This window comes from Engraulis encrasicolus, chromosome 22 (assembly GCF_034702125.1).
Source record: "Engraulis encrasicolus isolate BLACKSEA-1 chromosome 22, IST_EnEncr_1.0, whole genome shotgun sequence".
Lineage (NCBI taxonomy): Eukaryota > Metazoa > Chordata > Actinopteri > Clupeiformes > Engraulidae > Engraulis > Engraulis encrasicolus.
Genome location: NC_085878.1, coordinates 6584520 through 6610492, shown reverse-complemented (window position 1 = coordinate 6610492; position 25973 = coordinate 6584520). Strand labels below are relative to the sequence as shown.

Here is a 25973-nt window from a genome sequence, read left to right as displayed (position 1 = left end):
CTGACGCGGCTCCTAAAGATCCCGGTGGACACCTACAACAACATCCTGACAGTGCTGCAGCTCAAGCACTTCCCGCCGCTTTTCGAGTACTTCGACTACGAGTCGCGCAAGAGCATGAGCTGCTACGTGCTCAGCAACATCCTGGACTACAACACCACCATCATTGCCCAAGAGCAGGTCAGTCACACACGCACACACACGCCATCCTGGACTACAACACCACCATCGTCGCCCAAGAGCAGGTCAGTCAGATGCAGATTCAGTACACACACACACACACACACACACACACACACACACACACACACACACACACACACACACACACACACACACACACACACCAACCTGGACTACAATATCACCATCGTTGCCTAGGAGCAGGTCAAACATGTACATTAGACACACACACACACAATATCATGGACTACAACCCTATCATCACCCAGGAGCAGGTCAAACCGATACAGATGCAGGCACACTCAGACGCGTCGCAGGAACAGGCCTCTACGCTTCTTTCCTTATGCGTATCTGCAGACAGACACACACACAGACACACACACACACACACACACTTTGTGGTTAAGATATCACTCTTTGCATCATGTTTTTTGTGGTTAAGATGTCAATACTAACTTCCGATTTCTTTCGAGGTCACAGGATGTCACTTTTTATCACGTTTGTTTTAAGATTTACAACTTCTGATAATATTGAGTAAAGTGTCCTTTTATACATGCTGCACATTTTTTCTCACGTAAACCTAAGGCCAAGTCTAATATCCATGTTCTGTTGGTACAACTTAGTTCTACTGACGTGGGAGACTAGCGATGTGTTTTTGCAGCAGTAGAGTGAATGCTGTTTTCATCTTCTTAACAACAAAGGCATTTTCGTTTCGTAAACTGCGCCAGAACTCAGCAGGGCGCCGCTTTGCTGTAGCTAAATAGCACCAAGGGGGAAACTGCACACACAGTTCTTCTAAAAAAGGCATTTCACACTTAGGGTTTTCTTTTGCCTTAAGACATGTAAAAGTCTTTATCTTTTACCTGACATGTTTCGACGGTGTTACTTCCGTCTTCATCAGAGGGTCCCTCAGCAACTCGGAATCGGCTCACATCGCATCGCTTGTACACTCCTCGCCTACTCGCCTCCTCGTCTCACTGGGACACATACAGTAGAGATTCTATTGACTACCAGCGACGTGTGTGAACGAGGTTTAACTCACATGCATTTTCATACTGCTCAGTGTACACATGTTCAGAGGGGAAGAGTAGATGCATACATACTTAAACTTTAAGGCCATGGGCAATTACGATTGCGCAAACAAGAGCTTACATAAGTCGGCTCCATACAGTGAAACCCCCCCCCCCCCCCTGCTGAAATGTATTGAGGTGCAGGACAGTACTGTATGAAGTCAATGTGGTGCTGCCTTTATAAACAGTATTTGTAAAGTTTGTGTCTTGTGGTGCCCCCTCACTGGTCAAAAATGGTTGGTACCCCTGGGGGCACCGTGATGCCGGCCCTTAGGGATAATTCCGGCGTTGTTGAGGTGCCCAATTTCATCTTCCATCTCAGATGCTAATAAAGCCCCTACCACCTCTCCTTTCGTGAAAGGTCATATACATCCCCAGTGAAAACCAGTCTTGGAGCTAGCTGGCTGAAATAATGAGCTGTCCTTTGTGTCGTAGGCGGGAGTAAAGCCCTGTAATTTCCCCATAGCTGTCCTCCTCTCCCTACCCTTCCATGTCTCTCTTTTTGCTGCTTCATGGGGCAAGAAATAACACGGTGGGAATGTCACAGGCCATGTTGAAGCCCCCGGCATTCATAGGGTCACTGTTTTTAGCTGTTTTCATCTGGACAGAATAGTGGAGGCAATTTTATTTTTGTCTTGCTAGACCCCTCTCTTGTTCTCTGTCTCTCTTACCGGTCTCTTCTCTCTCTCTCTCTCTCTCTCTCTCTCTCTCTCTCTCTCTCTCTCTCTCTCTCTCTCTCTCTCTCTCTCTGGTCAATGTGCCTGGCTGTCTGTCTATCTCTATCTTGTCTCTTATATCTCTATCTCTATCATAACCGCAGAGATACACCAGCGGCGACGCGATTCAAGCGACAGAGTGTAGCAGCAAGCGATACGAGAGATTGAGGAGACTAGAGTATGTCCGTACAGGCAGAAGGCAAAGCATTCAAGCATTCCCATTGGCTGTGGTCACTGACCTCTATACAGTCATTGGCTGTCGCGGCTTGTCGCCGAACCGTGTCATAGAAAGTTGAAAAGATTTCAACTTCAAATTGTCGCGCTCGTCGCGCAAATCGCTCTAGTCTCCAGAATCGCTTTTGTCTCTCGACTCAATACAAAGTCAATTACTTCCGTCGCTCGACTCGCTCAGATCGCCGCTGGTGTATCTCTGCGGTAATTCTGCTCAAGCTCTCTCTTGTTTCTCTGTGTATGTCTGTGTGCTTGTTAGTTATCCACAGTCTTTTTCCCTGTATAGTATATCTACTGTATATGTGTGTAGGTGTTGGTGTGGACAAAAGAATGGAGGCCATTTTCTTTTTCCACCTCCCTCTCTTGCTCTATGTCTCTCAGTGGGCTTCCTAAACTCTCTCTCTCTCTCTCTCTCTCTCTCTCTCTCTCTCTCTCTCTCTCTCTCTCTCTCTCTCGCGCTCGCGCTCTCTCTCTCTCTCTCGCTTGCTCTCTCTCTTTAGTCCCTTTTCGACTAGCCCTGTTAGAACGGGGCTGCGCACTGCTGGGGCGTGGTTTCGTTTTCTTTTTGCATTTACTCCACCCATACACACCCATCATCAGCTCAAACAGGGCTCAAACAGGGGCGATTATAGAATCGCGAAAGACGTGGTTCGAGGCGTGCGGAGCTGAGTTCCACTAGGCTACATGTTGCCTGTGTTAGGATTTACCGGCGTGCAAACACCTATCCCCACCCACGCACTTTAAAAATCAACATCGCTTTTCTGTCGGCAGTTACAGTAGACAGAGAAAATTTGCTCAAGCAATTATCATGTTCTTTAAAGTAGCCTAACTCCAGTCCTTGGCCAAGGAGTTATATAGCCTATTAGGCTATTATTTTAAAATCACGCTATTTCCAAAGCTCCACGCCTCCTCCTTGTGAGAAGTCGTTTTTTTTACCACCATGCAAAATAGGGCACACTAAAGTAGCCCTTTTCATTGCACATATCTTCATATACGAACCTGCAGAGGGATGGCGAATTTGCTGTTATCAAATTAAATGTAAAAATGAACATTTCGAATGAAAAAGACAACTGTGGTTTATTCGAGGGAACAAAGAACACAGCCATGACAAAAATATTTCCTCTCTATCCGGCTGGAGAACAACGCCATTGTTTACTTGAAGTGGCGACCGCTTAAAGTTAAATAACTTTGGATTTAAAGAACATAAACACGTGCCGTAAAAACCTGTAAAAAGCTAAGAATCTCAGCTTTTGAACAAGCCCTAACACATGTCTGTAGGTCTAGGTTAAGGAGATCGCTGTCTGTTGGAAAACAAAATGACGAGGTAAAAAAAATGGTTGGAAAGCGCTATTTTTTCACTTGAAACAGCGGCCGCTTAAAGTTATATAACTTTGGATTGAAAGAACATAAAAACGTTCCGTAAAAACATGTGAAAAGCTAAGATTCGCATCTTTCGAACAAGCCCAAACACATGTCTATGGGTCTAAGAGAAGGAGATCGCTGGTTATATTTAGTCCTACATAGGTCATATTGTTTAGATTAGGGCTTAGATTCACCATGGCGTGAAAACACGGTGTTGTCGCGGCTAGTTGCAGCAGCTGATCATACGGCCCAGTTCTAGTCCTGTTGTATGGAAATGCGTGCGAGACAGCACCATCGACCCCCCGTCAAGTTTCATGAATATTTATAAAGCCCGCACCGGAACGCGGAACCCAATGGAAAAGAGACTTTTGTCTCTACTGTTTCTATTGTCTCTCACTACCTTTTGACTCGTGTGTGTGTGTGTTGGTGGATTCTATCCTGAACCTACAGCATCTACCTGTCTTGTATCTTTCTGTATCGCTCTGTCTGAGTTATTGAACCTCTTTCTCTTGTCTATTTCTCTGTGTGTGTGTGTGTGTGTGTGTGTTTAGGTGGACTCTATCCTGACCCTGGTGTCGACGCTGATCCAGGACCAGCCAGACCAGCCCGCGGAGGACCCGGACCCGGAGGACTTTGCTGAGGAGCAGAGCCTGGTGGGCCGCTTCATCCACCTGCTGCACTCAGACGACCCCGACCAGCAGTACCTGGTGAGAACACTCAAGAGCACACACACACACAACCGATTGGTTTAGCTATTTCCTGATGGGCTTAGAATATTTCCTGATTGGTTAAGCTACTTAGCTCTTAACCTTTAACGAGTTTCCTTTCAATGTCAAAACATGTCGGGTAACAGAAAATCTTTTTCATGTCAACAACAACAAACATGAACATGTCAACATGAAACAAAAGACAACTAATGACTTGATTGAACAAGAAGACATAAGTGCATGCACACTATATTGAATGAAGCAGAATGTCTGCATGCACACTTGCTTTTTTTATTTTTTTTAATTGTCACAAGAGAAGGTTTTCAAGCTGGTGCTCTTTATTCACTTGTAGTGGTTTTAAGAATGAAAGGGTGAAAGTTTTCAGATACTCCACTTAATTTCATTTCATTATTCCTGTATGTTTTTATCTAGCACTTCCTGGTACATCAGTATCTTCCTATTTGTCCATTCTACCTCTGATCTACCTTGACCTGATCGTTGCCTCTCCAACTCTTCACTTGTGCATGCGTACAATTGCTATTTTACCCATTTAATGTTGATGGGCATTTTCGCTCCCCAGCTCCTAATTATGCACAGACATGACACGACAGCCATTCTGGTCTTTGTGGGTCTGCCATTCTCTTGTGCACATCAGTATTCATGTAAAAGGTTTGCAGTACTTGGGGAGAGACTTGATTACACCCCCCCCCCCCCTCCCATCCTCTTATCTCTCTCTTCTGTGCCTGTGGGGAGACACATCAAAGGTTTGTTATATAACCACAGACTTTCATAATCATAAAGAGGAAGATTGAATTAGTTGATGTGTCAACATTTCTTTTTTTTTTGTCTCCGCCATCAAATCGTTTGTCTTTCTTTGCCGCTTTCCCTTTGTTTATTTGCTGCTTCTTCTCTCGCTTTTAATAATTCCTCTGAGAAGAAGATATCAGCCTTCCTCAAATACTTAGACTGCTGCTATTTGCAATAGGACAATAAATAAATAAAAAATAAAAAAAACCAACTGATGTTCTGTAATCCAACAGCCGCTGGGAGATTAGACTGAAATGGAATGGAATGAACTGAAATAACAGCAAAATAATATATATATATATTTTTTTATTTCCATCCTCCTCTGTAGATCTTGAACACAGCAAGGAAGCACTTCGGCGCCGGGGGCAACCAGAGGATCCGTTTCACGCTGCCCCCGCTGGTGTTTGCTGCTTATCAGCTGGCCTTCCGCTACAAGGAGAACTCATCTGAGGTATGGAGCAGATTACAGCAAATTTACCAACAGCAGTATGTTACCCATCTCTTATGGTTAACCCTTTTAGACAGCAATACTAGCATTACTTTACCCTGTGCAGCAATGTTTACAAGGAGAACTCCTCTGAGGTATGGAGCAGCTTACAGCAAATTTACCAACATTACTTTACCCTGTGCAGCAATGTATTCAAGGAGAACTCATCTGAGGTACGGAGCAGATTGCAGCAAGCCCATTTTTACCCCATTCTTATGGTCAACCCTTTTAGACAGCAATGCTAGAATTACTTAACCCAACACTTAAGGTCAACCCTTTTAAACAGCCATGCTAGCATTACTTTACTCTACTCTTAACCCGAGATGGTTATCTCTTTTAAACTGTGGTACTAGCATCTATCTATCTATCTATCTATCTATCTATCTATCTATCTATCTATCTATCTATCTATCTATCTATCTATCTATCTATCTATCTATCTATCTATCTATTTATCTATCTATCTATCTATCTATCTATTTTTCAGTCTATCTATTTTTCAGTCTATCTGTCTATCGAGAATGTTGCTAAACAGGTTTTAATTTTGAAAGAAAAAAAGTAGTTCAAATTCAAATTATAGAGGTATATTATCATAGACGAAGGTCTTGGCTGTGCAGCAATGTATTGGAACAACCTCCCCATATTTTACTTTCATAAAATAGGCTCTTACTTGTTTTTGTCAAATAAATGAATGAATAAAGAAATAAAGTTTATTATTTATTAATATAATGTGTATTAATATTATTATTTTAATAACAAAACTGTATTGTAGATACATATTGTAAGAATAGACTTATAACATGTCAAGAATACGTGATGTTGGGGACTTTTGTGACACCAAATACTAATTTGGGAATTGTTAAGAAATTCACAATTTGACAATTCCCAACGAGACCACGACAATCAGATCAGGGTTGCAATTGTCTTTTGCTAAAGGAGAGAGATTGAGAGGCTTGGAGAACATACTGGCTTGGCGTCTTTGGTCTCTCTGTCTCTCTCTTCTTCTGCAGTCGTTTTTAACAAGAAACACACCAAAGAAAAAACACAGGTCACAATTCAGCAGAGACGACTTCTCCACTATGCTTCTTGTCTGAGGCAAACTAAGAGGTGTCACCTCCTAGTACAGATAGAGGTCTCGTTCACTGGCAAGAGCTCACGGAGGAACAGGGCAGAAATGCAGAATAAAAGTCTCTGCTACAGATTATAATTACTTTTACTACAATTTCATAGTTCCTTTCAATGAAGATCAAAATTAAACTAATGGTTTGCGACAGTTAATGAAACGTTTTCAATGTAAAAGTTTACATTTTTAATGACTTGGGAAAACTTTCTGAACAGCAGGTGAACTACTACTCTCTGTAATCACGGCTGCTTTCTTCCTTCTCTGGCACACAACACAACACAACAGACCTTTGCATTTTTTTTCCTGAAATACCTTGAAATTACCATGTGTGGTAGGTGTTGGCCTTGTCGAACCCTTACTGAAAGAGAAATTGGCCAGAGATGGGAAGAAAACAAAACAAACAAACAAAAATAACAGGCCAAGGTCTGTCACCAACCTCAAGGTTTTTTGTGTTTTGGTTTCTCTTTTGCTCCCTCTTCTCTCTCTCTCTATTCCTCCCTCCCCTCCCCCTTTCTCTCTCCTGCTCTATCCCTTTCTCTGTCTTTCTCTCCACCTTCTTATGCCCACCTTTTTCTTTCTCTCATCATCTCTTTCTCTGTCCCTCCTTATGCCCCCTCTCCTTTCCTCTTTCCTTCCCCTCTCCCTTTCTCCCTTTCTCCCTTTCTCCCTTTCTCTCTTTCTCTCTCTCTATCTCTCTCTCAGGATGACAAATGGGAGAAGAAGTGTCAGAAGATCTTCTCGTTTGCCCACCAGACCATCAGTGCCCTGATCAAGGCCGAGCTGGCTGAGCTGCCACTCCGCCTCTTCCTGCAGGGGGCACTGGCAGCAGGAGAGATCGGCTTCGAGAACCACGAGACCGTCGCCTACGAGTTCATGTCTCAGGTAGCCTACAGCTAGCCTGTCCTGACCATCCCATTTCATTTCGTATTCATGGTCTGGAGGTTGTTTGATGTGACGCGATTGCAGGAAGCGGGAAGGAAATTTTCCGAAAAATCAGGATAACATGTAGACGCCTATCTTTGGCGATGTAGGACTGTTTAACAGACATGTCTGACAGAACATCCTACAGTAGGATAAAATTACAACGTAGGACCGTTTGACAGAACACCGGCCAAGTCCTACCGCTCAACATCGCTCCACAGAATACAGGTACCAGACGTAGTGCGGATCCAAGTCTCCTGGGGGAAGTACGTAGGATGGCGCGCGAGGCTAGCCTACAGCTAGTGTATAAATAGGTATGAATATAAGGCCTGCTTGAAATTGCCTTTTGAAGAGAGGAGGACCATTAGACCGTCACCTATGAGTTCATTTCTCAGACAGCCTAAAACTAGAGTCAGGGGCACAGCAGCAAATTGTTGACCCTTAGTCAACTCTAATGCTAAGCTTTGCCCTAACCAAAAGCATCCCTAACCCTAACCTATCAGGAAAGCAATGTTTCTGACACTTTACTTTTGCCAAAAACAGTGAAACAAGTAAGGGAAGTGGAGGAACCAAGACCACCCCTAGCCCTAACCTGTTACATGGTATTGTAGATCACGAGTTAACATGCGAAGTTGTGGTGTACACACACGATAGGCCGCTCAAGTCGGTGTGTTATTCAAACGCAGTGTCGTGATGACATGTTGCTCAGCTACAGTAGCGTACAGCTAAATGGCTATTAATTTAGAGTATAGGCCTATGTAAAGGGGTACAAATTCAAAGTATATAGAATTGGGTATAAAGCCTGCTCAAAGTAGTAGTTTGAAGAGAGGAGGACCATTAGACCATGGTCTTAAAGTTCATGTCCCAGGTAGCCCACACCTAAACAATATGAAGTATTTCAGACTAGTCAGGTTTTGGGAGAAATCATAGTGTATATCTGTGTGCGTGTCTGTGTGTGTCCGTGTCTTCGTCTCCAGCCTTAAAGCTGCATTCACACACGTCGCTGCTAGTTACTAGCTTCTCGCTCGCTCGCCTACTCGCCTCTCTCTCATGGAACGTTCGCTAAACTTTCCTGAGGCTTTAACTGCCAATGCACAGACGAGAAGTACCAAACTCTGCATTCCAATTGGTTACTCGCTTACTTGCCTCGCTCGAAGTTAAAATATTTTCAACTCGGGATCCGCACACATGGCATCGCTTGTGCACTACTCGCCTCCTCGTCCCGCTAGAACACATAGACATTCTATTGACTTAATTCGCTGAGCGAGTAACAAACAGCGACGTGTGTGAACGAGGCTTAAAGTGATACTGTCCCATTTTTGGAAATGAGCTTATTTTACACCTCCACTGGAGTTAAATAATAGGGTTTTACAGTTTTCCTATACTTTCAACCGTTCTCTGGATATGGCAGTGCAAATTTTACCTCTAAGCTAGCAGTTAACATTGAGTCCTATGAGACCAGTTAGCCGCCAGCTGGTCTCATAGGACTCAATGTTAAGTGCTAGCATGGGCGTAAAATTTGCACTGCCATACCCCGCGAACGGTTGAAAGTTCAGGAGGACGGTAAAAGCCTATTATTTAACTCAAGGGGAGGTGTAAAATAAGCTTATTTCCAAAAATGTGACAGTATCACTTTAACTCTCTGTAAAAGACCAGGATTACAGTGAATATCTATGTGTGTATTGTGTGTTTTGTGTTTCCTCGCCTGCAGGCGTTCTCGCTGTACGAGGATGAGATCAGCGACTCCAAGGCCCAGCTGGCGGCCATCACGCTGATCATCGGCACGTTCGAGCGCACACGCTGCTTCAGCGAGGAGAACCACGAGCCGCTGCGGACGCAGTGCGCGCTCGCCGCCTCCAAGCTGCTGAAGAAGCCCGACCAGTGCCGCGCCGTCAGCATCTGCGCACACCTCTTCTGGTCCAGCCGCAACACCGACAAGAGCGGAGAGGAGGTGGGTCAAGCCACGTGCGATTGTGTTTTGGGAATATTATGACATTGGAGCATTTCGGCACTATTAAACACCAGTCACCCAGTCTTTTTTTTTTTTTAAAGATTCTTTTTTTTTGGTCTTTTACAACTTTATTGATGATAGGACAGTTTGAGAGGTGGACAGGAAGCGAATGGGGAGAGAGATGGGGAGGGGTCGGCAAAGGACCTGGGTCGGCAATGGACCTGGGGTCCGGGAATCGAACCCGGGTCGGCCCCATGGCAGACGAGTACCCTACCGGTTTGCCACAGCTGGGCCTCACCCGGTTGAGGAAGAAAAATCCGCACTCACGCACTGATGAAGGCTTGATAGCCGAAGCCGATAGGCGATAGCTTTTTGGACATGGTGGTAATGTAAATAAATAATGAGACGAAGTTTGAGAGTGCGGATTTTTCTTCCTCAAGTTGATCCCTTTTATCGCGCACCCAAAGACTTTAGTTTTTCCAAGAAGTTGAGCGTGTCCTTTGCCTAAACTTGGGCCTCACCCAGTCTCATATGGGATGAAAAATTAACCTGACTCTCTCAGATGAGTGGATTCCGCCTTGCTCCATGAACATTCATCTGGAGCTACGTCATATGTGTAGGTCCGCGAAGGCGCGGTTTTAGCAACAACAAAAATCCTTGGGTTTGATTGTGGAAACCACTTGTACATTTTAATGAGGTGCTGTTTTTAACTACTCTGAGATTCAAAGATACAGTTGAAATTGCAGAATCAATGTTGATGAGTGAGTCACGCTTCATTTATTTTTCCTCTCTCCACTACGTTTAAAGATGTCCTCTCACCGTCATTTCATTAATATTGCTGTGTTCCCCATTGTTTTTGAATGTGTTACGCGTTGGTCCTGTTTTAAAAAAATGTTCTGGTTGGTTCGTTTCTAGGCGTCTTTGCAAGCTAGCAAGGTGGCTTGTGGAGAAACAAGAGGGTCTTCCGTTTTTTTTTGTGTATATCGCTCTCTGATTGGCTCCCTCCTCCTGCTCTGCAGAGAGAGCGTCTAAAGTTAGAGTCACCACTTCCCCGGGTGGTACTGCACTATAGGGGCGCCAAGGGAGGCGTGCAGGCTCCATTCAGGGCTGTGCTCTTTCGACAGCGACCCCTAGGCGAACTGCAGGCATGGAGCCACCAGAGTGGGACGGCTCCACCAGGCATTGGTGGTTTTGAAAACGAGCAGAAAAAAATGTTTTTGGAAAAATGTTTTTAGAAAAATGGGTCGACATAAACCTTTGTGGGCAACACAATGTGACGCAACACAGAAAGGCTTTTGTGATTCGCTCGTTTCTCTGCATTGTTTATGTTAATTGGGAAACACCGGGAAATACAGCCAGGCGAGGTGATGCACCGCTATAAGAGCCTTGCATGCGAGTGTAACTTGGGGCGACCGTCTGATTTTCAAAAAGAGTGAGTAAAACTGTGTTTTATCGGAAGTTGGCCTTTAAACTTTGACTGTCAAGTCTCTGAAAATCCTGCGATCCTGATTGGTTGTACTGCATTTTGTTTTGGGAGCAGGGCATATCGGAAGATCCTTCAGAGAGTCCAGACCTTTGTGTGAACTCAGGATGCTGAGCGGGAATAAAGAGGGTCTGGAGAGATCAAGGCACATCAAAAAGTTGACTGAATTTATGATGAAGTTCAAAGAACATACAGTTTTCCCTGATTCATTACCATTCCATGGAAGAGGTTGGCTAACTTCAGACTTCAGAAGTTGGCGGTGCAAACGGGGCCTGACAAGATAACTGCAAATCATACTGTAGTCGTTTTCCAGTTGTCTCGGGTCCAAGTTTAGTTTCTGCTCTGCATTATTCTGAGAGACTTCCAGAGAGACTGATGGCCCATGGCTAAGCACTGCCTGAAATGTATACCGCGGACACTGCCAAAGTAGGCGGGTTTGCGGTAGATGTTTGACAGGAAATGATGTGAAACTGATTTCCAGTGGATATTGTTGGGTCATCCCGCAGACTGATTCATACTTCCTGGTAAACGCATTACGGGGTTGTTGACATACCGTGACCTGCACATACAACGCGTTGTTTGAAGACACAGGAAGGACACCTGCTGTTCTGATATCCACCTCCAGAATCACTGAAATATAGCCTGAAATAAAACCCATGCTGCTTTGCACAATCGTTATGATCTGAAAGACCGCATGCATGGATTCCATCCCTCAGCGAGGGTTCCCAGTCTGACACCGGGGAGGGATGGAAAGGAGATGACAGCGGGTTTTTTTTTTAATAGATACAATGGACATGATTGGCGACGGGCTACGTACTGTATATGCCAAATGACATTCGTAATGCCCAATAAATGGCCATGGGCGATCGTTAACCACGCATTTCCTGTGGGAAGTTGCATTGGTAACTTGTGAGATTGTCTGGTGTTAACCAGGCAAACTGAAAGTACAGTGCCTTAACCGTTTGAGGCTTAATGTGTATGTTACACTGGGGAACAGGGTTCAATTCTGATCCCAGGTCATTTCCTGATCCTCGCCTATCTCTCTCCCCCACTCTTCACTGCACTCTACTAATGAAGGCAAAAAAGCCTAAAATAAAAATAAAAAAAGCTATATATAAATATATAAGAAATACACATCAAGCATCTAGATACTCTTTTTTTCTCTGTGATATGGATGGGTTAAACTTGTAAATGTAAAAGGAAATTGGGTAACTGCTTTTGCTCACTCATTTTGTTAGTGGGTGGGTAGCTGTGATTTTCCAAAGCTTATCCCTCCCCCCCCTCCCCCCCTCCATCTTAAGTGAAGCTCAGTTCAGTCACATAAGCCATTGGATGTTGAGGGAGACTGAGGGGAGAAAATAGATCCATGGAAGCAATCAACTGTGTGTGCACCCTCGTTTTTGTCACCTCTAATCTGGCTGCAGCGTCCCTAGTTATATTCAGGCTCACCTCCGATCCCACCTCATTTTTTTCCCCACTAGATCCTCGTCTCCCCATCATATTTTGCCAAAGTGTTATGTAATATTGTATAGAACTATGGTCTGAATGAGGTAGACATAAAACGTAGCTATATAACATTGAGATGGATAGAGGCCCTTATTTCTCCCACAAAAAAGAGAGAGCTTTAGTATATTATATAATCTAACACTGTGTGGTCCGGTTTTAGATTCTGATTGGCTGATAGCCATGGTAAATCGAGCGTAAACCCACACCTTCCAACTGAAGATTCTATGCGCGTCCAAGTTAGACCCGGCGCCTCTACGTTGGTAATGAGAATATGTTGCAGTTGGGGTAGGGAGTCTGCAAGAAGAGTACACCTTTGCACCATCTGTGGTTGGGGACAGAAACCTGAATAGACAGGAACATGGTGTGTTTGCTCATGTCTGTTACTCACATTACTATAGAGTAGTGTTTCTCAACAGGGGCGCTACAGCCCCCCTGGGGACGTAAGGAAGCCCTAGGGGGCGTTGAGAAGGATACAGCTGAGAGGGAGCGGGGCTTAGTTCCCATTGGAGGCCATCAAGTCTATTTTATTTTTCACTGCTAAGGGGGCATTAACAGGCGTATGATTAGATCAATGGGGCGTTGGGAGGCTTATGATGAGGCCAAGGGGGCGTTTGTTGAAAAAAAGGTTGAGAATCACAGCTATAGAGTGTGTATTGCTATGGATACTGCTGTACTCTGTATTCACTCCACTCTGCACTTTTACATTACATTACACTTAGCTGACACTTGTATTATTCAAAAGTTACTTACTGTGGTTACTTTTAAGTACAGGGTATTGGTTACAGTACCTGGGACAGTGTGGGGTTAGGTGCCTTGCTCAAGGGCACCTCAGCCATGGAGTGGGATGGGGAGTTCAAGGATGAGATGCGAATCTGCAACCCTCTGATCTAAAGCCCATCTCCTTAACCCAGTGTTTCTCAAAGTGGGGTGTAAGCCCCCCTGAGGGGGCATGGAGGCATCTATGGGGGGGCTTGTGACATCTGATTTGGGGTTTTTTTCCCCCCAAGGAAATAAGTCAATACGTTTAAAGCCTTCACCAACATTATATTATTTATTTTGTCATGAATTTGAATAGCATAGGAAACGAAACACACATCTGCATTCGACTGCAGTCCCTCTTTGTTTAATATCACCAGTCACCTTTCCTTTGATCGCAAAATCAGTCGGCGCGAGTAGTACTGCTGTTGCTTGGGGGGGGGGGCTCGGAAGCATTCAGACCCTCTGAAGGGGGGAATGATGGAAAAAGTTTGAGAACCACTACCTTAACCAATAGGCCACGGCTGTCCTTGTTTTGTATGCATGTCCTCTTTTGTAAGTCGATGTGGATAAAAAAGGCGTCTTCTTAGATGTGATGTAATGCCTGTATTGTCTTCCAGATCCGCGATGGGAAGAGGGTGATGGAGTGCCTGAAGAAAGCCCTGAAGATAGCCAATCAGTGCATGGATCCTTCCCTGCAAGTGCAGCTCTTCATCGAAATCCTCAACCGATACGTCTGCTTCTACGAGCGTGAAAACGATGCGGTAACAAATCCTCATTGTCTCCATCCCCCCCCCCCCTTTTTTTTTAACCCCCTCCTCCGTTGTCTTTTTGCCTAGTCCTGTGAATCACTGCTAGCTAGAACACTCTGCAGACATGCACTTTGGAAGAATGAGAGCAATAACAGAAAAGTGGAAGAGGGAGATTTCCAATAGGACCACAGGGTTGTCTCCAATCTGGTGAACAGCAGGGGGGGCGTTACGTCAGGACTTGCCAAGTAACAGACTGGCGGGTGGGGTGGGGTTGTGGGTGGTCTAGGGCAGGGGTACTCAATTAAAAGTCCCCGAGGGCCAGTTTTTCAAAATTCCTCCCAATAAAGGGCCGGGCCGGGCTGACACGACACGGCCCCCACCAAAAAAATTATTTAAAAAAATACAAATGATAAGGCCTTTGTAATCACAAAACACACGCACTCACACCCACAGCAGATATTTAGTTTCCAGTGACAGGATGGGAGAACATTTCTCTCATAAAGGGCCTGCATTTTTCTGGAGCACTGTGTGGTGAGGTGCCTGCCTTGCTGTCATTGCCACCCACCCTTCAGTATTTTTTTTAAATGACATAAGATTATCTTTTTTAAATGACATAAGATTAGCCTATATTTGCAGATTACATTCATAAACATTTATTTCTTAGTGAGAAAACCAATAAGCCTGAAGATAACACTTTTCAAACAAATGTTGCTTATTATGACTTTGTTTATGCAGCTCTCACATGCATAATGAGAATCAGATGCAATAATGGACCCATTAAAGAGGACACATAGATAGGAGGACACCAGGTTTTGCCAACAAGAAAATGGCACATTGATGCAATGTTGATTAAATGCAACAGCCAATAATAAATAATCAAGTTGCTCATAACTTTGTTTGAAATCTTATGAGGGGCTTAGCTTTCCAAACGAACTATTTGGGGACTGTTTAAAAGTGTGAAAAGTTTATCAAGCAATTCGTTTTTAAGTAGGCTACCCCTAGTTAGCTGCCAGCAGAGCTCAAACACAATTTGCCTTAATTTGTGTTAGCAACTAGCTACAGCTAGTGCTAAACCAATTCGAAGTCCTAACACACTGTATGCAATGAAATGTGGACCATTACTTTCAAAAGAGGCAAAGAGAACTTTTTAAATCATTTATTTACAACAAAGAAAATGGAATCTTGTACAAGAACGACCACTGGCTGGTGTGGCCAGGAGTGGCACTGCAGCTATATCATCCAGCCAAGTAAATAATGAATGGGTGCCAATGGGGCTGTACGCTTCTCATAGAACTATCTGCCCGTGTGATTTTTTCCCTGGAAACAATGAAGTCGCGTTCGATAGATATGAGTAAGTGAAAGCATTTGCCGGCACGTTTGCATCTTGTCAAGTGTTAGATTCGTGAAAATGACCCTTATTTCAACTATAGCAATGACATAACACGTGACAATCGACTTTACGGCACTTGTACGGCATTTGTTTTGTAGTTTTAAGTCTGACTTCAGATGTCGATGTGTTTAAAGTTATGTTAGGATTGTTGCGGACACCTGTTATTTATTGCATTTAAGGTGGTGGAAAAGCGGCATGTGTACATGGGGTAAAGGAAATGACTGCGCTCATTTGGGCACCTTCAATTAACATGTTGGACGGCGGTGGGGGGTTTTGAGGTGTGTGACCGTGTCTCTGCTAGGATCAGTCAGAGTACGTCTCTCGTCAGCTCTGGTCGTGAATAGTCGCAGAGATTCCTCAGCCAGCAGGTATTAGCCGAATGCTAGCGTGTTGCAGGACAAAACTAACACGTCTTTGGGAGAACAAAGCCATGTCAGGAACCTTTAACTTCACTTCTAATACAACTTCCATGATAAGGTACAGAATGTGCACACACCTTTACAAACCAGAGAACAGAACCGTCACAAATCCCTGCTGAGCCATTTAGCCCAATAGGCTCCCATTCATCTTTTACTTGGCTGCGTTCGCCAACGGGGCTATATGGGAGCCAATGAGAGACGCCTATCTCATAGCTTAGACAATTTCTGTTTACAAGTTCTACCGTCCTTCCCTTCTGTAGTCTACCTCACAACAGCCTCTGCCACCCTCATAGTCACTTCTGTTTGGAGCCTGCAGGGATAAACTGATTGAGGGGGCGGAGACACGGCACGCATCTTCCTAGCGTCTGTGGCGCGATTTCAAAATAAGAGCCGGCAGCGCGATCGGACCAAAAAAAAAACATTTTTTTTTTTTTTTTTTTTTTTTTTTTTTTAATTTATCAAAATGATTCGAGGGCCACAAATAGATGCCCCGCCAAGTGGCCCGCGGGCCGCTATTTGAGTATGGGTGGTCTAGGGGCTGGCCAGTCATCAGTACCACAGCAGGGACTCTGTGGTAGGAAGACAGACGGGTGTAGAGGAGGTGAGATGTACGGATTGGTGGGAGGAGGGAGGGGGTGTGAGACGAGATCGTGTGTGTGTGTGTGGGGGGCGGGGGGGGGAGTGTTGGTGAGGATGGGTTAGGCTGGGCTGGGGTGGTGGAGGTGCCATGTACTTTGTGACATACAGTTTCAGTCTTAAGTCCCCAAATTTGGAATGTGTGTGTGTGCGAACGTGTTAGAATAGATGACACTTGGACTTTTGTGTGTCTGCAGGAAGAGAAATTAAACGTATACTTTGTATGTGTACAAAGGAAACCACTATGAGCGTCAACACTTGGCTTCATGCTCCCTCATAACAAGCATCCCCTTTTAGAGGCGAGGCAGTGAGTATTATGGGATTAATCTTTGTTGTGTGATGAAGCGGTCTGCACACTGTGTATTAACTCCAAAAATACTTTATTTCATTTTAACATACGGCAACGTTTTGATCCAACAGACCATTGTTCTCATTGCCTGAGGAAGATCCCTCTGTTGGATCGAAACGTTGCCGTATGTTAAAATGAAATAAAGTATTTTTGGAGTTAATACACAGTGTGCAGACCGCTTCATCACACTACCTACTACCATTTGTCTGGCACCTGGACAACTACTTGTAGATGTGCGCACCCTACTTCTAAACACATTCATCTTTGTTGTCACACCGACAGCCTCACTTCTTCCCAGAAGTGTATGATGGGGATTCATCAGTAAGGGCACTGTGCTGGCAAGCCACTGGCCTTTAGCAACAAGTTAATTCATCTCTGCATTACACACTGCAGTCATGCCAAAACAGGCTTCTAGGAAAGGCACCCTTCTGGGAAAGGTGTCATTAGCAGGTTTTCTTTTTTTTTAACTCATTGCTGATTCATTCTCACCCAATGACCCAAATAGTCATGTAATTTAAAGGAGCAGTCCTGCCAATTTCAATATTCTGTTGTATTGCTCATGCTACCCTTGACTTGTCAGTACCCGGTGACGCTGCATTTTTCGGCTCAGCCCTTTCCGAGATCTGGGCTATTCTAACGGGGACAGATTTTGTTTGTTAAAAACTTTATTAACATAGGACTACTCCAAATATTTTCCCAAAAGGTATCCCTGTTTGTTTACAGTTCAAAAAACATCTTTATTTACTCCCAAAACATCCAAAAGGTTATGCAACATCAGCAGACAACTAACAAACACCTGCCCCCATAACAATGACCAGGATCTCAGAAAAGGCTGAAGAAAAAGAAAAAAGTCTCAGGTACTGACAAGTCCAGGGTAGTGTGAGCATTATAACTGCATATTGAAATTGGCTGAATTCATCCTTTAAGAAATACAACGTGGAGGATAAAATGGCACAGTGGCTGCAGTCTATTATGCAACCTTGCGTCCTCCACTTGGGCTTGTGGCCTCACCCCGCCTCCTGGCCCCTCCTCTGTGGAGTAAACAATAAAGTGTCGGAGCAGTCAGCCTAGCCACCACAACCTTTGCATGACTGTTTTTCATTCACCATCCCAATTGCAAATGAGAAAATGACTCTACAATTGAGCTTTTGCAAGATATTGACATATAATGCTGTTGTCAGTGATGTCATAACGACGTATTACCTCCTGGTACAAGGCCAGAAGCACAAGTGGAGGACGCAAAGTCGCATATTGGAATGCACACAGTCACATGGCATTCAAGCCAATACAAATCAGACCTCTTGGTCCGCATGGGTTATCTGCTCATGGTACGGTGCCATTAACTCAATCTGTAGTCTGTGTAGGTAAATTAGACGCATTAACTCATAGTCTCTAGTCTGTGTAGGTAAATAAGACTCATTTGACTCCTAATTGACTGGTGTGTTGGGTTTGCTTGTTTTGTGTTTCCCCGTCTGCAGGAGACATTGCAGGTAAATGAGACATCTTTGACCTATCCACCTCATTACCACAGCCACTAGCCCCGCCCATTTTCATGCTACCACTGGATTTCCGGGTCTGCTAGTTCCTGTTAGACTACCCATAGCCCCCTCTGAATGACCTAGCAATAGCAACTGCTACCCAATCAGTAATGGCGCCGCCCCGGCTACACTGTATAATAAGGTGCAGAATAGAGTTCGCAAGTTACCTGGAAGCAAGTAGTTTTTCTTGTTAGCATATAGCTCCATGATGGGTCCTAAGCTCCGAATCTCTATGGAAGAATGAATGGTGTGTTGCGTACCCATCTCCAATAAGGTGCGAGTGAAAACACGCGAGTAGCGAACCCTTTGCATTCTATGGAGGATGTTAATAGACTGAAGGGATGACCGGTTTGATCATTTGGTGTCAAACACCAACATAAATACAATGTTGCCATCAACATGCTAAAGCAGGAAAACGAGCGAGATTTGTTTCGGATGTCACTGGCCGTACCCATGGTAACCACAAACTATACTCGAGTCCGAGACGTTGGAAAATAAATATTTCTCTACAAGCCCAGATACTTGCTATTTTTCTCTCCTGACAACGCTTTTTTGATCAGACTTAATGCCATTATGGCATTCTTTAAGTCCAATTGCCATTGCTTATTAATATAATTTCAAAATTCTTCCTCGAGCTGCAGTTGGCAAGATGGTTCGTTCTTGCAGCAGGAACTCATTTAGTTCACGCCAGATGATCAATGTAGTTCTCAAATTTTCCTGCTTAGCTGAGGGATAGCAACATTAGATTATTAATCACAATAATTTGTTATTGTTATGTTTTGTCTAATAAACACATCCATGTGGTTGTGCTGTATCTTTTGTTAATTGGGAAGGAATGCAGAAACGCACAAATGTTGAATAACGTTCGTCTTCATGTTTTTGTCCAATGTAATTGCCATGTTATTCCCCATTGGGATTTTTCTTTAGAAACTAGATGCTGTTAAAGGAACAGACCACCCTTTTTTGAATTTTACATAGTTTCAGTATTTCTCTGCATTATTCATGAATATGCATATAATTTTCTTCTCAGTGTTTTCAGTACTTAGATTTATTGGATCAGAATTATTAGCATAGCTTAGCATAGTCACTGGAAGTAACTGGTAACTTTAGCATCAAGCCACAAGTGATCACAGGCCGAAATTAAATTGCTGTTTTACACTGTGGTGAATTTTATATTCAGTTTTAAGTGGTTATAACGGTAATTACTTTTGATGTTTTTTATTTTGTACCATAGATTTGCATTGCTATGCTTAATTTGGCTATACTGTAAACGAGGCAATGCAAACACATAGACAAAAATTATATGCACATTCATGAATAATGCTTGGAAATACTGCAAATATGTGAAAATCAAAAACGGGTGGTCTGTTCCTTTAAAATGCTAATCCCCCGCATACAACTACGAACTCTATTGATGCGCTTATTTTGTTTTGTTTTCTGGTCTGTAGGTGACCGTGCAGGTAAATGAGACAAGCTTTGACCCACCGTATACGGTAATTGATGTGCTTGTTTGGTTTGTTCCGGTCCCTCCGCAGGTGACTGTGCAGGTCCTGAACCAGTTGATCCAGAAGATCCGCGAAGACCTGCCCAACCTGGAGGCGAGCGAGGAGACGGAGCAGATCAACAAGCACTTCCACAACACGCTGGAGCACCTGCGGCTGCAGAGGGAGTCGCCGGAGTCCGAGGGTCCCGCATACGAGGGCCTGGTGCTGTAGGGGGCGCCGCAGAGCAGAGCACCACGCTGCAGTGCTGGGCTTTTACATATGATGTGTTATTAACGCGTGCGGCAAACACGCGAAGGCCAGAGGAGCTGTACATGTATATATTACACACACACACACACGCACACACACACACACTCTTTCGCGCACACACACGCACTCACATACATTCCCACACACACACACACACAAACACACACACACAGACACTCTCTCACACGCTCGCTCTGCAGTGCAACCACACACCAGGGTATTCCATCCAGGGGGGAAAAACTAAGCAGCAACTTCCACCTGCGACTCTTCTCTCTGCTTCTCGTTTATTTTTCTCCCCTGAACTTCTCTCTGTCTAGCCATTCCTTACACGTTCCTGGCTCTCTCTCTCTCTCTCTCTCTCTCTCTCTCTCTCTCTCTCTCTCTCTCTCTCTCTCTCTCTCTCTCTCTCTCTCTCTCTCTCTCTCTCTCTCTCTCTCTCTCTCTCTCTCTCTCTCTCTCTCTCTCTTTTTTTTTTTTTTTTCAACGTGGCTTTTTACTGTCTGTCGCTTTCATAATTCATGCATTCTTGTAGATAAGTGAGGAGAGGGAAGAGAAAGAAAATGGAGAAAAAGGCTGTGCTCACTCAGCATCTCTGCTCAACCACTTGTCTAATGTCACTACGTTATATGAATTCATCACAGCTGAGCTTTGGCGTTAAAAAGCAGAAAGGCAGGCCAACATAACAAGTCAAACAGCCTGAGGAAATGATCATCTTTTTCCAGCACAGTATATGCCTGTATACAGAAAAAGAGAGAAACTGACTGTTGGCCAATGTTGTGCTGCTTTCAGCTGTTGTGCTGTGGGTTGTGCTGACTGTAGGCATGACTAAGCGAGCCAACACACTCATGCATGCCTGACGTCAAGTCCTGAGCTCCCTGTGTGTGTGTGTGTCTGTGTACATTTGCTATTCTGTGTGAAGCCTAACCATGTTGAAGCAAACTAAAGCAAACCTGCCATGTGCTGCAGGTTTAGATTTTTTTTTTTAAAGGCCCATTTCTCCTCTCCCTTCTCTTGTCTGTCTCATCTTCCACTCTTTGTCAAAGTTCCCTCTCTCACAAACTTGTTTTTCAAGCACTGTCTGTTTCTAGAGGGTGAGTTTATTCCCTCTTGAAAATGCCCCCGCCCGCCAGCATTTGGTCGGATCACTGTGTTTCAATGTGGAATATGGCAAATCAGAATGTGGGGTTGAATATTCGGAGAAATATAGGCAGTAATGGGCAAAATTGATTCATTAGTTGACGATCCAGTTCCACGTATTCCAAATGACTTGGTCAAATTCAAACAGGTTTTTCATTCAACCAGCCAATCACCCGGCTGAATTGGACAGGTAAACTCGAGTCATTTGGAATGTGTGGAACAAGACTGTAACTCATGAATACATTTTGCCCATCACTGGATGTAGGTGGGGTCGGGGTTGTTATTATTGAGGGTTCTTGGGTGTGTGTGGACCCTCAAAGGAGAGTGTATGGCTTTATGGGCACATTGCTATAATGAAAGCGTTGGCCTGACAAAAACACCCACCCATGCAGGTCTCTCATCTCGTGTCTGTTTTTTATTACTATTATTATTATTATTATTATTATTATTATTTGCGCCCCTAACCCCTAAGCATCTTCTATGTGTAATCTAATTGTAAATCAGATAAAAATCAAAGGAAGTATCATCGATTTCATGTCATTTGCACAAATAATAAAAAAAATATTATATTAACGCCCTGCGTCTTCACAAGTAATTCACTTTTGCGTGTCTACATGTTTATGCTTGGACTGGTCCCATTCGTGTTTAGTGCCTCCACGTCTCAACATGCGTAATACTCATAACTACTTGAAACCATTTTTTTTTTGTATATGGACGGATTGGTCAAACTCAAAGATGTGCTAAAGAAAGAGAGTATATATCATAGTTGAAGAACCTGAGCTGAAATGAAACCCGCCTACTGCACCAGAGATTCTTTAAGTATATAGAGATATGCCAACATAATAGGTTTCTATGGGCACCTAACATGACCAGGTTCCGGTCTGCCTAAAGGGGCGTGTCATAATGCTCCTAGCATGGAATAGCACAGCCCTTAGGTCTGCCTAGGTTCCCCCCCCCCCTCTCCCTTGCAATAATAGAACCCGGAAACAATGGGCCAATGGAACCTCTCTCTCTCTACTCTCTCTGGTATATCCCTGCTCCTCACTATGGCAGATGGCACTCCAAGATGCGCTGCCTAACAATACAGTACATGCTCTCATCATCAGAGTGCGAAGACTGTATTATGTGATGGCTGTGGAAGAGCTACAGTAGAAAAGTCCTCCGCATCTCCTCCTGCACTGTTGTAGGCTACTGTGTGCAGGGAGACCGACAGGGGAGGCGTGTGTGTGTGGGGGGGGTCATTTTTCCCGAGCCCAGAGTGTGGGGGGAGGGAGGGCAAATGTTTGTATTTGATGGGGTGGGGGGGTGTCAGATTTATTTGTCCTGGCTGCAGTCCAAGTTGTCAGTAGCCCAGGGGTGAATTTCTCGAAACCAAAGTTGCTTACTACATTAGCTATTTTTTTGCTTTCAATGCATTTTCCCATTGCCAACTACCGAAGTTGCTAACAGGCTAACAACTTCCCTTTTGAGAAACTCACCCCTGACTTGTGGTGTTTGCGTAGCTAAGCCTGAGGCTCAGTCAAGGCAGTGAGTCATCTGCTGCATGTGGATCAGTTGCTGAGTAGCAAACTGCGGCACAAGAATGTGTGTCTCAGAATGAGTTGTTCCTTACCCTTACACTGTAACCACCAGCTAGAATTGTCAAATCATGGGCAATCTGGAGACACTAGTCCACAATTTAGTGCCACATATTCCAAATGACCTGTCCACATCCACCAGCTAATCGACCGGTTGAATGATCACCTGGTGGAATGGGACAAGTGAAAATTAAGTAATTTGGAATATGTGGCACTTGATGGTAAACTAATGATTCCATATTGGCCATCCCTGATGATCATGAGCATGTGTGATGGCTGTTACTCTTCATTTCTGTCCTGGTGTTGGATGGGATGGGGGTGATGGACTGTCTGTTGCTGTTGCTGTGTCCACATCATGTGAGGACTATCCTGGACTTGATGCCATTGCATTTAACCTTGCGGCACAAGGTGCTGATTGGACCCAAATGTCTGCTGTGTGAGGACTGTACATGGATTGTCTTCAAAAGAAAAAAAACAGACTTACAGGCTTTTTTTCGATAAGTTTACTTAAAAAAAAAAAAAAAAGTTGATCTGATCATGTTTCTCATACACATTAACACACTAACAGATCCTAACCACAATACAAATTTATTTATGCTGTACATACCTGTAAGACAGTCATGCTTTTCACTCAAACTATTTAGGAAGGCTCAGCATTGTCTGAGACAGATCAGTCGGTATATGTGTATGTGAATTGATTTTTCCCTCACTTGCATTAAATAAATAAATAAATAAATAAGAAATCAAAGACTGTTTACTTTTCTGCTTTGAGTAAACTACACATGCCTTGATGCTATGTACAGTCATTCGTGCACTGTAAAACTGTAAACACAAAGTATTATTTTATAGTACTTTAACACTTAGCACATATTCATCCTAGCTTCACACAAAACGACGCCTGAACGATTATGTGGTCTTGAATCAAAATATTCCAGACAATTGATCAACACTACGTCTGGAAGGTAGTAGCTTCAAAATGCCCAGGGTGGATGCCACCCAAATAGCCTTTTAACATTAAAAAAAAAAATCCTAGCAGTTCTGTTCCGCGTAATGCGGCTGGGCGCTGATTTTGTTGGGACAGAGGAGTTTGCTGAAGGCTCTTCGGAAGCTGCTGTGACATAGGGGGTAAAGGACTGGGTTTATGGAGGAGTTCAGCCACAATAACCAGAAGGAAATCTCGTACATGTAGTGTTGAACGCACTGTCCGTGACAGGCGGCTCGGATGATCATGAGAAGGGTGTAGGGCGCCCAACAGAGGCCGAAAACGCAAACGATAATTGCCAAAGACTTGGCTACTTTCTTGTCCCTGGAGAGACGGAATCGGCTCGCCAAGTTAGCTGATGCGTCAGAGCGTGTTCGCACCGGCTCAAATGACTGCTCGACATTGTGCAATCGCGGAGGAGCCGCGGATGGCTGCCCCAAATCTCCAACTTGTAAGGGAGGAAGGTCGAGAGCGGCGCTTTCACGCCTTGCGTGCTTTCTGGCATCACCGTCAGCACCACCAGAAGCAGCAGCAACCCTCGCGCTTGGCAACCGGCAACACCGAGAGCGCGTGCCATTTCCTTTGCTGCTGCTGGTGGTGGTATGCGTCTGAACTGGTCTGATAAAGAACACACGGTGAACACCACTTGGTCCCACTGACTCCATCTCGCAGTTTCCAAACTCCATGTTGACCGGCTGTTGCTCTCGGAGGACAGTCCTCTTTCTGATGTTGATGTAGATACTGAGGTTGAAGTAGGTGACGCTTAGAAATGGCGCGAAGAACTCCACAGTGGAGGCCGTTATCAGAAAGTACCAGTTGAAGTAGAACTCTGCATAACACTCCCCAGAAGGCACCACGCTCCCGCCTGCAATGTGCTCCCAGCTGATGATGGCCGGTGCGTAAAGCAGAAACGCAGCCAGCCACACGCTCGCCATCTTCAGCACCGCTACTGACGTTACTCCTTTCTGGCACCTGTAGCTCACCTGGAGGAATGATTGCACAATGATTAAAATGAAGCATTTTTTATGTGGACGCTCTTTGCACACTGTTATCATGGAGTGTGTCTGGTATTGTATGATGCGTAATAATGACGTGATCTTACCGCTTTGGTTACGGATAGAAATCTGTCAAAGCTTATAAGGACTATGTTGAAAACTGACGCCGTGCAGACCATGTAATCCACTACCAGCCAGAGTTTACAAAGTCCTCTTCCCAGTCTCCACTCCCCCGTTAACACATATGGGATGTACACTGGAATGCAAAAGCCCCCTGACGGGAAAGAGCGTGCATACATTAAGTAATTCTACATACAATGTATACATATTTTTAAAATAAATAATCCTAAATGTAGAGCTAAATATAACACAGAAACTCACCCACTATCAAATCGGCAATAGCCAGATTCAAGAAGAAAAAATTCCCATGTGTTCTTAAACTTTTTTCCACCACAAAAGCCAGAATAACAAGTGCGTTCCCAAGCACAGTGGCGAAGACTACGAAAGTCATTAGCACAGCCAGAAACACTGAGGTTGAGGGGGAGAAGGGAGTGAACTGATGCGCATGCCGGTGCAGAGATGTCTCCAGTTCCCGTATCCCAGTCGCATTAGCACGGACACTATCCATGGACTTGTTCCACAGCTCTGGATTCCGCGAAAGCAAATCGAACGTTTTGGAGGTGGGCAAATCAAAGACTCCAGGCACAGGAGCGAATGTAAACGGCATCGTGTAACAGGCACCAGTGTATCTAAAGGCAGTATTAAACAAAGAGACGCAGCGTCACTGGCATGCCTCAACCAGTGCTTGGAGCAGAGATGAGTGCTTGGTTTGGGGAGTACAGCGTTAGCTGCATGTTTATTGGCCAGTTGGGGAGATGCCACGGACACATCAAGTGGCTTATTGGAAGGAAATACCCAGTTCATTTCATGTCGACTATATTTCTGACTGCAAGAGCTTAAATCTGACACTTCTGTTTTATTGCAGTAGGATATGCGGCTGCACTGCTTTTTTTAACGTTGGGACGAAATGCGTTGGACCAGAGAACACTGGCCTACAATCTGCAACAAAACACACTGCATTTTTATGGTTTCATGGTGATAAATGGAGATGAATGCATGCAGGTAGCCTGATAATAATTACCTT

The 25973-nt window shown here is 44.3% G+C and overlaps 2 protein-coding genes across 3 annotated transcripts in view; one reads left to right on the top strand and one right to left on the bottom strand.

The window, feature by feature from the left end:
- The window catches only part of vps35 (VPS35 retromer complex component), a 47869-nt gene extending 25771 nt beyond the window's left edge, over window positions 1-22098 (top strand). For both annotated transcript variants that reach the window (XM_063188779.1, XM_063188778.1), the window contains exons 12-18: window positions 1-177; window positions 4111-4266; window positions 5402-5524; window positions 7386-7565; window positions 9316-9555; window positions 13921-14064; window positions 19920-22098. The exon at window positions 1-177 is cut by the window's left edge and continues 31 nt beyond it. In XM_063188779.1, coding sequence (XP_063044849.1) covers window positions 1-177; window positions 4111-4266; window positions 5402-5524; window positions 7386-7565; window positions 9316-9555; window positions 13921-14064; window positions 19920-20099 — 1200 coding nt within the window. In that variant the 3' untranslated portion in view covers window positions 20100-22098. The remainder of the gene's footprint in view (window positions 178-4110; window positions 4267-5401; window positions 5525-7385; window positions 7566-9315; window positions 9556-13920; window positions 14065-19919) is intronic.
- A 1267-nt stretch (window positions 22099-23365) lies between these two features.
- On the bottom strand, window positions 23366-25685 carry hrh3 (histamine receptor H3). Its single transcript, XM_063189014.1, has 3 exons — window positions 25211-25685; window positions 24937-25103; window positions 23366-24817 (listed from the first exon to the last, which is right to left on the bottom strand). The coding sequence occupies exons 1-3, from the start codon at window positions 25554-25556 to the stop codon at window positions 23882-23884; spliced, it is 1449 nt and encodes a 482-aa protein (XP_063045084.1). The 5' UTR covers window positions 25557-25685; the 3' UTR covers window positions 23366-23881.
- Window positions 25686-25973: the final 288 nt, after the last annotated feature.